We start from the raw sequence: 13,853 nt of genomic DNA, 5'->3' as shown, positions 1-13,853 counted from the left end.
ACACAGTGAAATGAAACCCCATGTCATCCTTTTACTCCCCCTGCCATTTAGGGTGAGCTTACAGCCCAAGATAACATGTTTAGAACCACAAACAGAAAAGCATGGATGGACTGTATTTCTACTGATGGAGTGAGTACGAGTGCGCTCTAGATCCAAACGCATGGCCTTTGCCCTGAGGACGTGCGAGGGCCAGCGCAGAGGCAGCTAAGGACAGCAGGTGCAGTGGCCTTGCAGCCACCGCAGGATGTGGCGGTGGGTACGGATCGCGGTCCACCGGAAGCTGGGACTGTTTTTCTAATTATGTTGCCCTGCCAATATGGAAAGGGATTATAGGGAAAGAGATTTGGCAAAATCAGGTAAAGATGAAAAAGAGGTTAAAAAAAAGGTGTCAGCTGATGTTCAACCATCGAAGGAAGACTAACAGAGGAAGTCTGACCTTTCATTTTCAGGGTCAGCTACCAAAGTGACCAAGTTCAATGAGGAATGACCTTGGCCAAAAAAAGAAAAATCACAGGGTAAACTAAAAGAAGCAAATACCTAAGTTCACACAAGATATAATTTTAATTATTAAAATTCATTTAAATCTATGTATTTATATCAGTGTTAAAAAATAATGATATGACATCTGACTGTGTATTCTGGGGCAGAAAGATGAATTTATCATAACACCTATAATTCTGAGTGAGATACGTCTATTCTGAAGTCCAGAATAGCCCAGACCGTGAACTTGGTTTTTCTCGTTGACCTCTCACCAAGTCACCGACCTGGATTTTGCACTTAGCCTCCACCAGCTGCAGTTTGGTTTGTGCCAATTCCAGCTCCATCTCCCTCAGCTGCTTCTTCAGTGAGTCCTTCTCATCGTCCAACTCGGTCCCACGGTCCGCTCGGCGGGGGCTGGCTGCTGGCTTCACAGCCCCCTCCTTGCTGAAAATGTCACTGCAGTGTTTACAAGCCATCATTTTGCCCTGAAACACCGAGAGAGAACAATGTTTGGCTGTGTGTTCCACAGCGTAAGTCACCTCCTGAAACAGCATATGATTTGATTGTTATTCAGGTGCTGTTTTCTGCCACCAAACACCAGCCTGTATCTGAAGGTGGTTCTCTCTCTTGTACTCCAGCCAAAATGGGTTGAGTCTGCACAGGACCCAACCGCCCCTTCCCCCCAGTATCTGTAGAGAGACCCGGGAACAGACGGCAGCAGAGCGCCGCTTTGACGTCTGTTCTGGAAGCTCTGAGCTCCCATCGCTCTCACTGGACGCCACGCCCCTCCATTGTGCTCTGTGTGCGCTGTCACGTCCACTCCCGGGGCTCGTCACTGTGTGACTAGGTGCTAGCTCGTAAGTGAGGAAACCCAGAGTTTCAGCAACTTGCCTAGAGGAAGCTGAGGTCATTATGATAAACCAAAATCTACCCTTGTGGCAAATAAAGTTCATGTCCTTTGGTTCAGCTTCCAGTGGAGGTGGTCACTGTTGTTCAAGGTCATAAAAGTGACTCTGACCTGTACCGCCAAGTGAAGTGCGACAGCAGCGGCTCTTCTCGATGCAAGAGTGCTGCTGCCTTGTTACAATACCTCCAGAATAGCCTGGAGAGAAGAGGGTCCCCACAAGCTTCCTGTTCTGATGCCCTCCTGCTGCAGCACGCTCCTCTCCCCACGCACACAGCCGCTCTGGGACACGGTGCGTGTGGCTACCACTGAGGCCTGAGCACCTGGATGTTGCCTCTTCATTCCTTGACAGCTGGTCACTAAATTCTTCCTCTGACACGACCACACTCTCCCTGGCCCCCACTCATTTTTCGTACCCCTCCCAGACTGTGCTCTCAGACACCCAGGTTCCTGGTTCCTGCTCACTGGACACCCAGAGGTCCCTGAAGAGCCCAGGGCTGGCGCAGAGGGCACACCACGAGTATCTGTCATGTACTTATCGCTGACTAAATGAGACGTTAAGGCAGTGGCTTCTCATCTGGGTCTTAAGTGGCTAAAAGTCTACCAAGCTAGGCAAGCAGTTTCATTAGGCTGGACCTTATAAAGGAAGAGATGAATCTCGCCAGCGGGAGGAGGGCATTTCGGCAGAGAGAACACCCTGTGCGCACACACTGCGCCTTCGGGGAACTATGGGGAGCGAGGTGTGTAAGCAGGAGGAAGTGTGGCGGTCGCGAGAGGCAGGCAGTGAGAAGAGCTCTCTAGGGCCCTTAGAGAGGGTAAGTAACGAGCCACAGTGTCAAAGGGCATGCCGGAGTCCCTAAAACGCACAGAAATTCCTAGTAGGAGACCGGAATATATTCCAATAGAATTACGGCAGGTTTCTTGGACACTGGTCCGAGAGTTGGCAGTGCCAACATTACTTCTCAAGAATACCGATCCATTTGGTTTACTTTTGATACTGATGGATGAGTATCAGAATGAATCGGTATTTACTTTTTCATCGGTTTACTTGTGATTATTTGAAAAAATAAAGCTTAACTTTACTTTTTCAAATAATCAATAGGAGTTTTACCACCAGGGGGCAGCATATAAATAAATGCTACATGGTTCGGTTTGTTTTTTTTAAACAAATCTCTCAAAAATTAGAATCAGCTACCCAGCATGTGTTCTCCAGCCAAGTCCCAGACCACCCACGCTGCTTCCTGCTCAAGAGAGTGACAGATGAGACCATGGCTGCACACTGAAGCGTCACATGAATTCAGGCTCAGCTGGGAGGCAGGCTGCTGGGGGTCCCCAGGGCCCTCTGTTCACGAAAGCTTGGGGCCTCCTGTGACAGCGCTGAAAACCACTACCTACCTCTGACAGGCCACAAGACTTAGGGGGGGACACAGCCTTTCAGCGGCAGGGAAGAGGACCACACCCGGTCAGGCGAGAGGTACTCTTCTGCATGATGCCCAAGTCCTCCAGAACGAAGGGCAGGGTGGGGACCTTCCTGGCAGGTGCTCGCTGAAGCGTGGGAACGGGGAGGACGCTCTATCAGGGAACCGCGCCAGCCCTCACCTTTACCACTTCCAGCTCCTCCTTGCTGGCTGCTTGTTGCTTCTCCAGTCTGGTGCTTAGCTGGGAACAGATCTAAAAGGAAAGGAAAAAAAAGTTTCCTTCCTGGACAACAGAACAACTTTCACACGTGTGCACATCACTTTATCAACTCTTCCACTGTCACACCTGTGATGCTGGAGAAATCGTGCAAAGGAACGGCACTGTGAAGCCTGGCTCTTCTGCAGTGAGCGGCACAGAGCCTGGGAGCGCCCCCTGTGTAAAGCACCTGTCGTAACGGGCGGAAGGAAGACTTGATTCCGTTCGTCGCCAGCCTTTGTGACTGGTTCCAGGGAATCCCTGCCCTCGCCTCTGGAATCTCTCTGTAGGCCCTTCGCTGAGTACCTGCCTCGTGCGAGACACTGTCTGGGCTGGGACTCTGGTGGGAAGGCTCTGAACCAAGCATGTCTCCTGACTGCAGCCGCAGAAAAGGGCCTCTGTTTTCAAGTACAGAAACCTCCTCAACAAGTGCCAGAGTGAATGAAACTTAAAAAAAAAAAGGTCAAATGACCAGAAAATAATAAAGACTAAAACTCATCAAGTGGTTTGGCAACTTAGCACAGATGAAAACCCCACGAGTCCAGTTCTTGTGCTTTCCAGCACCGCGTTCCTGGGCAAATTCACCGATCAGTCTATGCTTTGGTTCGTTTCCTCCTGACCAGAGAGTGTTGTGCTGTGACAATTAATAGAAAAAATGTACACAAAGGGTTTACTACAGCCCCTGGCTGGTAATCACTCATCAAATAAAACCTCATTATTAGTAGTTCTGAAATAAGTACTAACAAGTACTACAACAGGCAGAAGTGAGTGCTTTTAAAGCAAACAAACAAACAAACAAAAAACCATTTAAAAATACTGGAAGTTCAATTGTTATTGAACTTGAGTAAAATCTCAATCTGTTTTTGTGAAACATGAAATTAAAAGTTTAGGGGGTGTGAAATTTTCACGTGCAATTTGGACTAAACCAGAAAAGGTCCACTGCCTCTCTATGCAAACAGACACTGACAAGCGATCCCAGTTCACTCAACAACAGTTCTAGAATCTAGGGCCTGCTTGTGCAGCGCACGCTCTGATCTCTCCAGATCTAAGCCTGAGAGTGACAAATAGGCAGGCATTAGCCAATATTTTTTGAAAAAGCGATCTCCCTAGTAATTTTGGCAAACCATATACCCTTTTAAATAGACCAAAACGTTCTGAGACAGCCAATAGCAGCCAATCCCAACTATAAGATGCACTTAGATCATGTCTGAGGTCCTAATTATCTTCCGACAGATGGGTCTGCTGCCTTTCACGTCACTTGAAGCGCTTGCCAGATAATAGTCAAGAGCAGTCCCCAAGCCTGCTATTTGCAGAGCACGGCATATGGCAGCCACCCATGGCCTAACGTGGTGACAGAAAAATGCATCTGCAGTGATGGCGAGTTCCACCACACATGGCCCCGAATGTTCCTTGTGCATCCCCTCTCCTCCTCACCCAAATCCAAACTCTCAAGACCAATTTCAATGTTTTCCCTTGTTCTAGCAAAAAAAAGTAGCCATCTCTGTGTCACCCTCGTCTCCATTTTGTCACCACTGATTATGTCCAGGGCCCCTTTGGCTTACCCAGACTCTGCACTCTGCCTCTCCCTGGTCTGTGTCTCTGCCGGTGGGTCCCCTCTCGGTCCCACATTTCCCACTGGGACACAGCAGTGCCAACCATAGGTCCCTGATTGTGCCGCTTTCCTGCCCACACGTTTCGACTACAAACAGAATCGAATGCAAACTCCTCAGTTGTCCCCGACGACCCTCCTTGACCTGCGCCCCAACTCACCTGTGCTCCTCTTCCAGCTCGGAGCGTTTGCCAAACCAAGCTCCTTCTGTCCACTACTCCACCCCCGTGTGCGTGCGTGTGCGTGCTGGTCCCCTCTCCCTGTGCCTGCCCCCTCCTTCCCCTCCCCACACACCCGGCCCTGGAAGCACAGCTCAAATCGCCCCTCCTCCAGGAGAGTTTCCCCATGTCCCACGCAGCAAGTTCCCTTTCCTCCTCTGCATGCACAGGCGTCATCTCCCTTTCAAGGCCACACAGCCATGTGGGAAGACGGTGCCCGCATGCTATACTGTGACAGCAAAGGACACACTGATCCCCCAGCTACTGCCATTCATACAATCACTACACTTTAGCCCTTGACAAAGAGGCAAATGCTACTAGTATGCTCTACCGCAGGGGCGTCAAACTCATTTTCACTGGGGGCCACATCAAACTCACGGCTGCCTTCAAAGGGCCGCATGTAATTTCAGGACTGTGTAAGTGTAACTGCTCCTTAACAGGTGAGTGAGAGCTCGGCGCTGGTGCCAGATGAGACAAGGTGGAGGGCCAGGCTCTGCCCGCGGGCCCTGTGTCTGCCCTGTGCTCTACAGGAAGGGGCTTCTGAGTAGGGCGGAGACAGGGTCCCCACGGTAACAGTGGCGTTTCTGTTCCTCCACATCAGCAAACACGACAAACAGACAACAGACTGTGGCTCGGCTGGACCTCCCACGTCACCAGCAGGCGTATCCGACCACTGTCAGTTTCAGAGGAGAGCATCAGCCACCACATGCAGGTGACTGCAGGGTGGCCACTGCTCTGGAACCCTAAACACGAAGTTCATCTCCCCAGAGACCACCACCACCAACCGCTCTTCTGGTGGCCAACACCACCGTGGCGCGGTACCTGTTTGTACTCGGCGATGATGGCTGTGGTCTTCTTGATTTCGTACTCTGCCTTCTCCAGCTGTTTCCGGAAGACCTCTTTTAACTGGAAAGAGTGAGGACGACAACTGTCAAGACTCGGTCAAAACCTTACTAATTTCCACAAACATCCAGACTCAAGTCTGCCTGGATCACAGCCAGTGACAAGATAAACACTGAAACTATATAAATTTTCCTCACCGAGGCTGCATCTTGATCACCTGAAAAACCCAATGATCTCGAGATACAGGAATCTTTCTTTCCTGCAACAGGTAAGGCACAGACGCCATCCGATAATAAAACTGCCTATGCTCACTGCTTGCTTTATAACCCTGTCGTGGATTAAGTGCCTACACCCAACTGGATAATCAGCCACTGAAAAATTTGGGGTATGTCAAAAAATCAAAAAAAAGTCTTGGTCTGCAATAAATGCCAAAGTCACTTTACCGTTTCAACAGCAACAAAAAGCACGAAGGGACACTCTGTACCACTCCTCCAAAGGTGTTAAATGATACATCCCTGCATTAGGAACGTCACAAAACCTTCTCTGCTCGGATGTAGGTCTTGGAAGGGCGCTGTGTTCTACTTTATTAGCAATTTTGCCATCTCAGAACCAAGCCTGTTGGAATGCGTGTGCTGGCCAGGGCTGGCACTCACAGAGGCCCCTCTGGTCGCCCATCCACACCCTTTGGGGGAGGCACCTTCCAGCCGAACAGCCTCCTAACTCACAGAAGACGGAAGGGCGCTACCTTCAAAACGGGGCCCCAGAGGGCTCGCTCTGTGCCCCGGGGAGCGCTGACCGGCTTCCTGGGGCCGGGGTCTGGAAAGTGAAGCGTGGCTGGTGGAGCGGCCCCAGCAGACTGCTCTGTGGGCTTTCAGCTCCACGAGCCCCAGTCCCTTCTGAGGAGTCAATTATCTTGGCGATACGACACAAAATTTGCAGATTTGTCAGAGCTCTTGGATCATAATCCCAAGTTACTAAACTTAGAGGAAATTTAACACGCATGCTAGAAGGCTCAGTCAAGGCGGATTCCTGGCAGCTGTTCGAGGGGGAAAGGCCGCCTCCCACTCTAGCGCCTGCAGACAGGCGTCCAGACTCGATGCTACTCGCGGGGGCTGCTTCCGCGGCACCCTGACTTAGAACAAAGCGATGTCTTTTTCGCTCTGGCAGTCGGCCCCGTACCTGTGTAATACGCCTCGTGCCAAGGAAAGTGCGCCCATGCCTGTTACCTGAGCGGTCTCCTCCTCCTGCTTCCTCTTCTCCTCCTCGGTCTCCACCAGCCTCTGTTTGGTCAGGAGGAGCTCCTTGTTCAACACGTCTGCCTTGTCTTCTGCCTGCAAGTCAGAGCGCGCCACAGTCACAGGCCACAGTCACAGAGACGTGGGGACAGTGCGCGTCCTGCTCCCACGCTACTGCGAGTGGGTGCGCTTCCCTCCTTGCTGACCTGGCGATGGCTGCCCTCGCTGAATGCCAGACACGGCCCAGGCCCTGGACACGCACTGCCTCCACTCCTCCCACAGCGGTGACCTCTCAGACAACGACAGTGGGTCGCAGAGATCAGACCCCCTGCCTGGGTGCACACCAAGTATTGGCGCCCAGGCCCGAGTGCCGACTGGAATGGCATCTGGGCCCCTGCTCGTTCTGAACGCTCCTCGCACGTTTTGGATGCCACACGACACCCACTCTGACACTGTGCACATGGCAGAGGCGGGGGTGGAGCCATGGAGGGAAGCTCCTAAGAGCTGTGCCTGGGGGTGGGTGCAGGGCGAGGCTGAGCCATGGACCACAGTCGGGCGAGGACACTCGAAGCCCCACACGGGCACTCACACAGGAGTGAGTGCAGTAGTGAGAACACAATACCCCAAACCCACGATAGAGCTATCCATGAGGACAAGTGAAGTAGGAACAAACAATCTGAACAGAAAAGACTAGAATGGCCACAGGAAGCTCAGAAATGTACTCGGGCTCAACTTAGACACAGAGCCCAACTAAACTGAGGAAGCACCGTGTGTGTGTGTGTGTTTAACTCATGAGTATGTGTGTCTGTCACCTGTTAGGTCTCAGCTGCTAGTGTGCACATGCAGGGCAGTGTGGCCCACGCCCTGCCCACCCCACCTAAGTTCGCGACAGAGGTAGGGACGCACTTATTTTGAGAAAGTACCTACTTAGTGTTTGTTTGCTTTCACTATTGCGTCAAATACAATCTGCCTCCATGTTTAATGTTTGCCAGGTTTACTGTTTTAATGCAGGGACTTGATTTCCATAAGCTGAGACGGAAAAGTACCAGGCCAGCTAAGTGGGCGATGCAGACCAAGCCGGCCGGTCCACTCTCCGGCGGGGCCCTTCCTTGAAGCTGCAGGGCAGGTCACCCGAACAGCGGAGAGTGAGCCCTGCTTGGGCAAAACTGCAACATCAGGGGGAGATAGGCATGAAAAAGCAATGTTTATTCTTTCATTCAGATAAAAAGCTTCAAAAGCAGGGGCTAGGTCTTTTAAAAAAGAGAGAGGAAGCTGCCCTGGCCAGGTGGCTCCGCTGGTAGAGTATCGTCCTGTGCACCAAAAGGCTGGGGGTTTGATCCCTGGTCTGGGTGTGTAAAGGGGTAACCGATCGATGTTTCTCTCTCACACTGATATTTCTCTTTCTCTTTATCTCTCTTCCTCTCTCTAAAAAAATCAATACACATGTCCTCGGTTGAGGATTAAAAAAAGAGTGAGAGAGAAAGAAAAAGAGGTGTGTGAAGGGAGGAAAGAAGAGTGAGGACTAAAGGAAGGAGCAACTTTTCCTCAGGGACTGAGCTGGTATCTCCGTGAGGCGCCTGGGCTCTCAACAGTGCACTGTTTCAGGAGCCCCCATGGGGCAGTCATTCCAGACAGACCCACCAAATGGACTTTCTCAGAAAATCTTTTTAAAAAGATTTTATTTATTTATTTAATTTTTTTAGAGAAGAGAAGGAAGGAAGAAAGAGAGAAACATGGATGTGCGAGACATATGTTGATCAGTTGCCTCTCATGCGCCCCCTACTGGGGACCTAGCCCTCAACCCAGGCATGTGGCCCTGACTGGGAATCGAACTTGTGACCCTCTGGTTCCCAGGCCAGCCAGCACTCAATCCACTGAGCCACAGCAGCCAGGCCTGGAAAACTTTTTAATAATATATTTTTATGATAATTTTTATGTTTAAAATAGTATATTTTTATATTTTAAACTTTTTTAAGTTTTGAATATTTTTTTATTTTTAAAAAGTTACAATGTATACTGTTGCTCAACCAAGGGTGGTTAAATAATTTAAGTTCTTCTTATAAAAGAGTAGTCACTGAAAAAATAAAAGCATAAAGATGAATATAAAAATTAGGTTTACGCCCTGGCTGGTGTGGCTCAGTAGATTGAGCACAGGCTGCAAACCAGAGGATTGTGGTTCCATTCCCAGTCGGGGCACATGCCTGGGTTGCAGGCCGGTTCCCAGCAGGCCAACTCCCAGCAGGGGACACACAAAAGGCAACCATACATTGATTTTTCTCTCCCTCTCCCCTTTCCCTCTAAAGGTAAATAAATAAATTTAAAAAAAACTTAGGTTTACTCCTATCGCCCAGAGAAATCTAGGGGCGCTGTGTCTCCTTGTTGGCTTCCTCCCGCCTGGGTACACTCCAGCCTCCATTCCTTACAGCACGGTCCCTGGCAGCCATGGCCCTTGTGATTTAGATGAAAACATTATACAGAAATTAATTTACTGCTTTTAAAAAATTCTATCGTCTTCCTATCATTTTTAAAAGCTATTCCAAAAAAGGCATTTTACAAGTATATTTTCGTTCTCCTCTTCTGTTGGACTTGTATATTATTTCTATTTTTTATTCTTATGAGTAACACTGCAGAAAATGACCTTGTGTGTATCTTTTTGACCAAATCTCTCTCTTAGGACAGTTAAGTCAGAGAGAGAGAGTGTGTGTGTGTGTGTGTGTGTGTGTGTATGCCGGTTTCCTCATTGATACCACAGAAGATTAAAATAACTAAGTCTTTAGGAAGATTAAGTAATAAGATAATGCTCATGAATCACTAAATTTATTGCTTGGTGCACAGTAGGTACTCAACCAGTATTTAATTTCATTATTTTTAAACCTTTTAAAGGCTTAACAAATGCATTACGTTAATTCACACAACTTTCAATTTACAACTCGACCTTCTTCCATTGCACCCCCACTGAGTCCAACTGCTTAGAACTTTTTTCCCTTCACTGGTCATCGTAAAGAAAACCAGTAACAGATAAGAGGTTCCAGAGGACAGATTCAGCTGTGAGCGGGGGCCATCTGGAAGGCAGACAGGGAGCCAAGAGTTCCATGGCAGTGCTACCCCACCACTGGAGTCGGATGAACACAGACTGGGACGGCTGGGCCGGGCGGGCGGGGTCCTGGCGACCAGAACACCTCTTCCTTCCGTGACTGTGACTCCCCCAGTGACCCATTTTTTCTGCTGACGCCTTACAGAGGGGTGGGCTGCATGGGGTTGGTGGTTAAAAGTGCCACCCCCCTCCCACCCCCACTGGGTTGCTGTACCCTCCAATCGGCGCCCTGAGCAGCAAGCAGAGATTTGCTTTATTTTCAAATTCCATTTAGCACTGACTCCTTCGGCTTCCACCTCTCCCCATACGCTGGCACTGTGCTCCCGTCTCACTGTGGTCAAAACTTGTGTGCACAAAATCAGATGTTTATATGGGAAAAGGTGTGGCATGGACCATTTTGAAATATTTTAAAATTCCTTCAATCTTAATTCAACCAGATTCATATTATTAGTGGATTTGTGTTCCAAATATTGCCAGTGCATAGTTAGAGCACAAGACTCTTTTTCACACATTTAATAGTCTGAGTCTCGATTTTTCTGACCCTGTACCATTTGTTGGGAATGTTCACCTTTTAAAGTCAGAAAATACAGTCATAATTTTAAATCTACGCAAGACTCCTTCCATACTGCCAACTGTTTTTGAAACAGTTGTTTCATCTATTCAATAGAAAACAGAAATCCTCAGGCTGAAAGAACAAGGAAAGTTCAACAACTTAACATCTTCCTAGCAACAGCTAGTGCTTACTCAACACATACTACAAAGGTCCTTTACTCTATTCTCCAATCATCTCACAAGGTAGACTGTTTCACACCTATGGGCAGGTTATGCACCACCCAGGTCACACGGTCAGGAAATGGTAATGCCAGGCTCACACGCAGGCAGTGTTATGGCTCTTAGCCACTAGGATGCCTGCCAACCCAAGAACACACATGTCTTAATGTCCACGTGTCCTATAAAACCCCGCATGCACGCTAGATGAGGATGCCCGTGACTGATGTTCCCAGGCGGTCATGCTGGCAGCCCTTGGTTCAGGAACAGTACCCGTGTGGGGGAGAGACATCAGAGAAATGCAGAGGTATAAAAATGTATGTCGTACATGCTGTCTGGAAGCGACCCAAATCCTCCTCAAAGGCTGTCACATCCCACCTGCTCCAAATAGCACCAGCTGTCCCCTCCCACCTTCGCCCACTCGTTCATCCACTGAGCAGCTGACCAGTGTCAAGTACAGAGGGAGCCCTGGTGGGGCTGTGGTGAGAGCAACTGGGTCCTTGCCCGTGAGGCTGTCACGGTCTTAGTTCTTCCCGGCGAAGGACCAGTGTACCTGATCTAAGTCATTCCGCAGGGCGATTTTGCTGGTTACTAGCTCGTGGGCCAGGTCGTCATTCTCTTGTTCCAACCTCATGCTGGCCTCCTGCAGCCTCCGGTTCTCCCTCTGCAGAAAGAGAGCAACAGCCAGAGACAGGCGTTAGTGCCTGGCGGGACAGCAGCAGCGGAAGGGACTGGTGAGGAACCACAAGCAGCAACAATAGTGAACTCGAAGGTGTGGCAGGAGAGGGCGCAGTGGCACGGGAAGGCAGGGCAGCTGTCTAGGAAACAACGTGAGTTCAGCGAGCGGTGCGGAGGCGGCACCCAGTGAAACCTGCCCCTGTCATTACATCCCCTGGACAGCGTAAAAAATGTGCCACAGAAAAGCAGAACGTCCAAACAGACCCTGGCCCCGTGAGGTTTCCGTACAGAACTGGAGTGCAGACACAGGCAAGTCTTCCTCTGAACCATGCACAGTAACCCTGCCCTGACCTCAAGGGAAACTGCAAGACACAGTAGGGCTGGGATGGGGGAACTGCCGGACACTTTCTCAAACAGTTTTTCCAGGACCCGGGGGCAGGACGCCTGGGTTCATGCCTCTGCTGTTGACTGACACGTTCACTCTTTGGGTGAAAACGTGTTTACGTTTCTGAACACCAAGGTTTGTGTTTCAAGCAGCAGTCCTTACGATAGCATCCCTCTAAACATTTGCTCTGGTGCTTTCCACATTTCAGATTAAAAGATTCTAGGTAAAGCACACTACTGAGCTGTTTGGCTCCCCTCGAACTCCCAGGGAACAGCCTGAAACAAAGTTAAATGACGAGAACAAGTCGCGTCACGTCGTTGGGAAGCAAGGCCTCCCCGTGACAGCAGCAGCGGGGTGCCTTCCATTCCAAAGAATCCAAAGTGCTTTCTCCGTCCCTGTTGGCAGTCACAGGTGCCTCCAGAGAGCTGATGGGAAAGACTTCGAGGTGACGACACCTTCCTGTTTTTCAGATGTGCACGCCTAACAGTGTTTTCTGCGAGGCTGGCAAAAACCCAAAGCCGTGGTGCAAGACCAGAAGACAGACCTATGTCCTGGAAGAGGGTGTGTCATAGCACGCTCTGTGCGTGTACATGTGTGTGTGTGTGTGTGGTGGATTTTATCTTCTCTACAAGACAAACTGGGGTGTGTTATACGGAAAGTGGAAAACCTCATTTCTTTCTTCTTTTTGTTTTTCGAAGGGCTAAGCAATGGGTGGGGGAGGACAGAGCCGGAGACTTCCGTGGGGGCAGAGGACCTGAGCAGGGCCGGCAAAGAAGCACAGGCACAAACTTGGGCTTGAAATGTAACCAGCCACGGGGGCTCATTTCAGTCTTTCCTTTTGCAGAAGGCAGACTGGGGTAACTGCGGAATGTTAAGACATTTTTTGAAAAGGATGTCTAGTGAAAAAGATTTTCAAATCCCAAATCACTGAGATACTTTGAAATAAACTCATGATGGAATTCCATGTAGTATTAAAATATAAGTAAAAATATCTAGCAACAGAGCAATGTTATGCTACCTTGTAGAAAAAGAGCTAAGTAACTAGAAAAATCCCATTTTATAACACCATAAATAACAGATATTAAAGTGGGCAGTATACTATTTTAATGGTTGTCTTGGTGATATTTACAGGTTTCCAAGTTTTCTGCAATGAATATATAACATGTATTTTAAAAGTTTAAAAAGTTGTTTAAAAATAAAAGGCAATTTAGAACTTCAATTTCACTGTAAATGATGAAATGTCCAAACAATAATTTTTTTAAGTCCCTCTTGTTAGAAGTTCATTTTCCACATGAAACCACCCTGGATCTTTCTTGTGACCAAGATACAACGTAACCCCTCAAAGCGCTGCCTCACCAGAAATCTATTTCCAAGTTTTTCTTGAAAGGGCAGCGTGCGTGTTTGTAGGGGCAGACTGTACTCATCAAATTCCTTCTGTGCTCCACCTACAGGCGTCTCCTGTCACTGAGTACAACGAACAGGGAGGCTGACATAATGAAGAAGCCAGGGCGTCTCGGGCTGAACCTTTCAAGCTTTGTGGAAGTGACCCAAACCATAGCAGCTGCTGGAGCCTGTCTTCCATTCCAGGACATCCCACTCTCACCCCTTTTTGTGGAAACAACTTACGTGCCTGTTGAAAACTCAGATTTTTTTAGAAAAACTTCAGAAACTTTCCTAATAAATGCCCTCGTTGGTAGGACAGGCAGCGGTACCGGCACGATTTCCCCACGACATATTTCACAACGCAGAGAAGACCTCCTTCCCACTTCCTGCAGAGTCCCTTCCGAAGGGGCCCTGGTAAGACCACTGCAACCCCTGTTCCTGAGTTCTGTGTTCTGGGTCTGCTGGAAGCGTACCCGTGGGACTCCGGGGTGCGACAAGCTCCCCTGGAATCCACATCACAGTCCCTTGGCACCAGTGAAACTGTGGCAGCCACCAGTTTTTCAGGTTGTAGGACACACACTC

At 49.2% G+C, this 13,853-nt stretch overlaps 1 protein-coding gene across 11 annotated transcripts in view; it reads right to left on the bottom strand.

Annotated features, from left to right (window-relative positions):
* RABGAP1L (RAB GTPase activating protein 1 like) overlaps positions 1-13,853 on the bottom strand; it is a 448,545-nt gene that overhangs the window by 5,306 nt on the left and 429,386 nt on the right. For all 11 annotated transcript variants that reach the window (XM_037035334.1, XM_037035336.1, XM_037035337.1 and 8 more), the window contains 5 exons: positions 11,379-11,489; positions 6,955-7,059; positions 5,708-5,791; positions 2,984-3,055; positions 765-965 (listed from right to left, as the gene is read on the bottom strand). In XM_037035334.1, coding sequence (XP_036891229.1) covers positions 765-965; positions 2,984-3,055; positions 5,708-5,791; positions 6,955-7,059; positions 11,379-11,489 — 573 coding nt within the window. The remainder of the gene's footprint in view (positions 1-764; positions 966-2,983; positions 3,056-5,707; positions 5,792-6,954; positions 7,060-11,378; positions 11,490-13,853) is intronic.

Source organism: Sturnira hondurensis, unplaced genomic scaffold (assembly GCF_014824575.4).
Source record: "Sturnira hondurensis isolate 20B ecotype Veracruz unplaced genomic scaffold, ASM1482457v3 Scaffold0022215, whole genome shotgun sequence".
Classification (NCBI taxonomy): domain Eukaryota; kingdom Metazoa; phylum Chordata; class Mammalia; order Chiroptera; family Phyllostomidae; genus Sturnira; species Sturnira hondurensis.
Note: the sequence above shows the minus strand (reverse complement) of the source record. Positions and strands in the feature narration are given on the sequence as shown.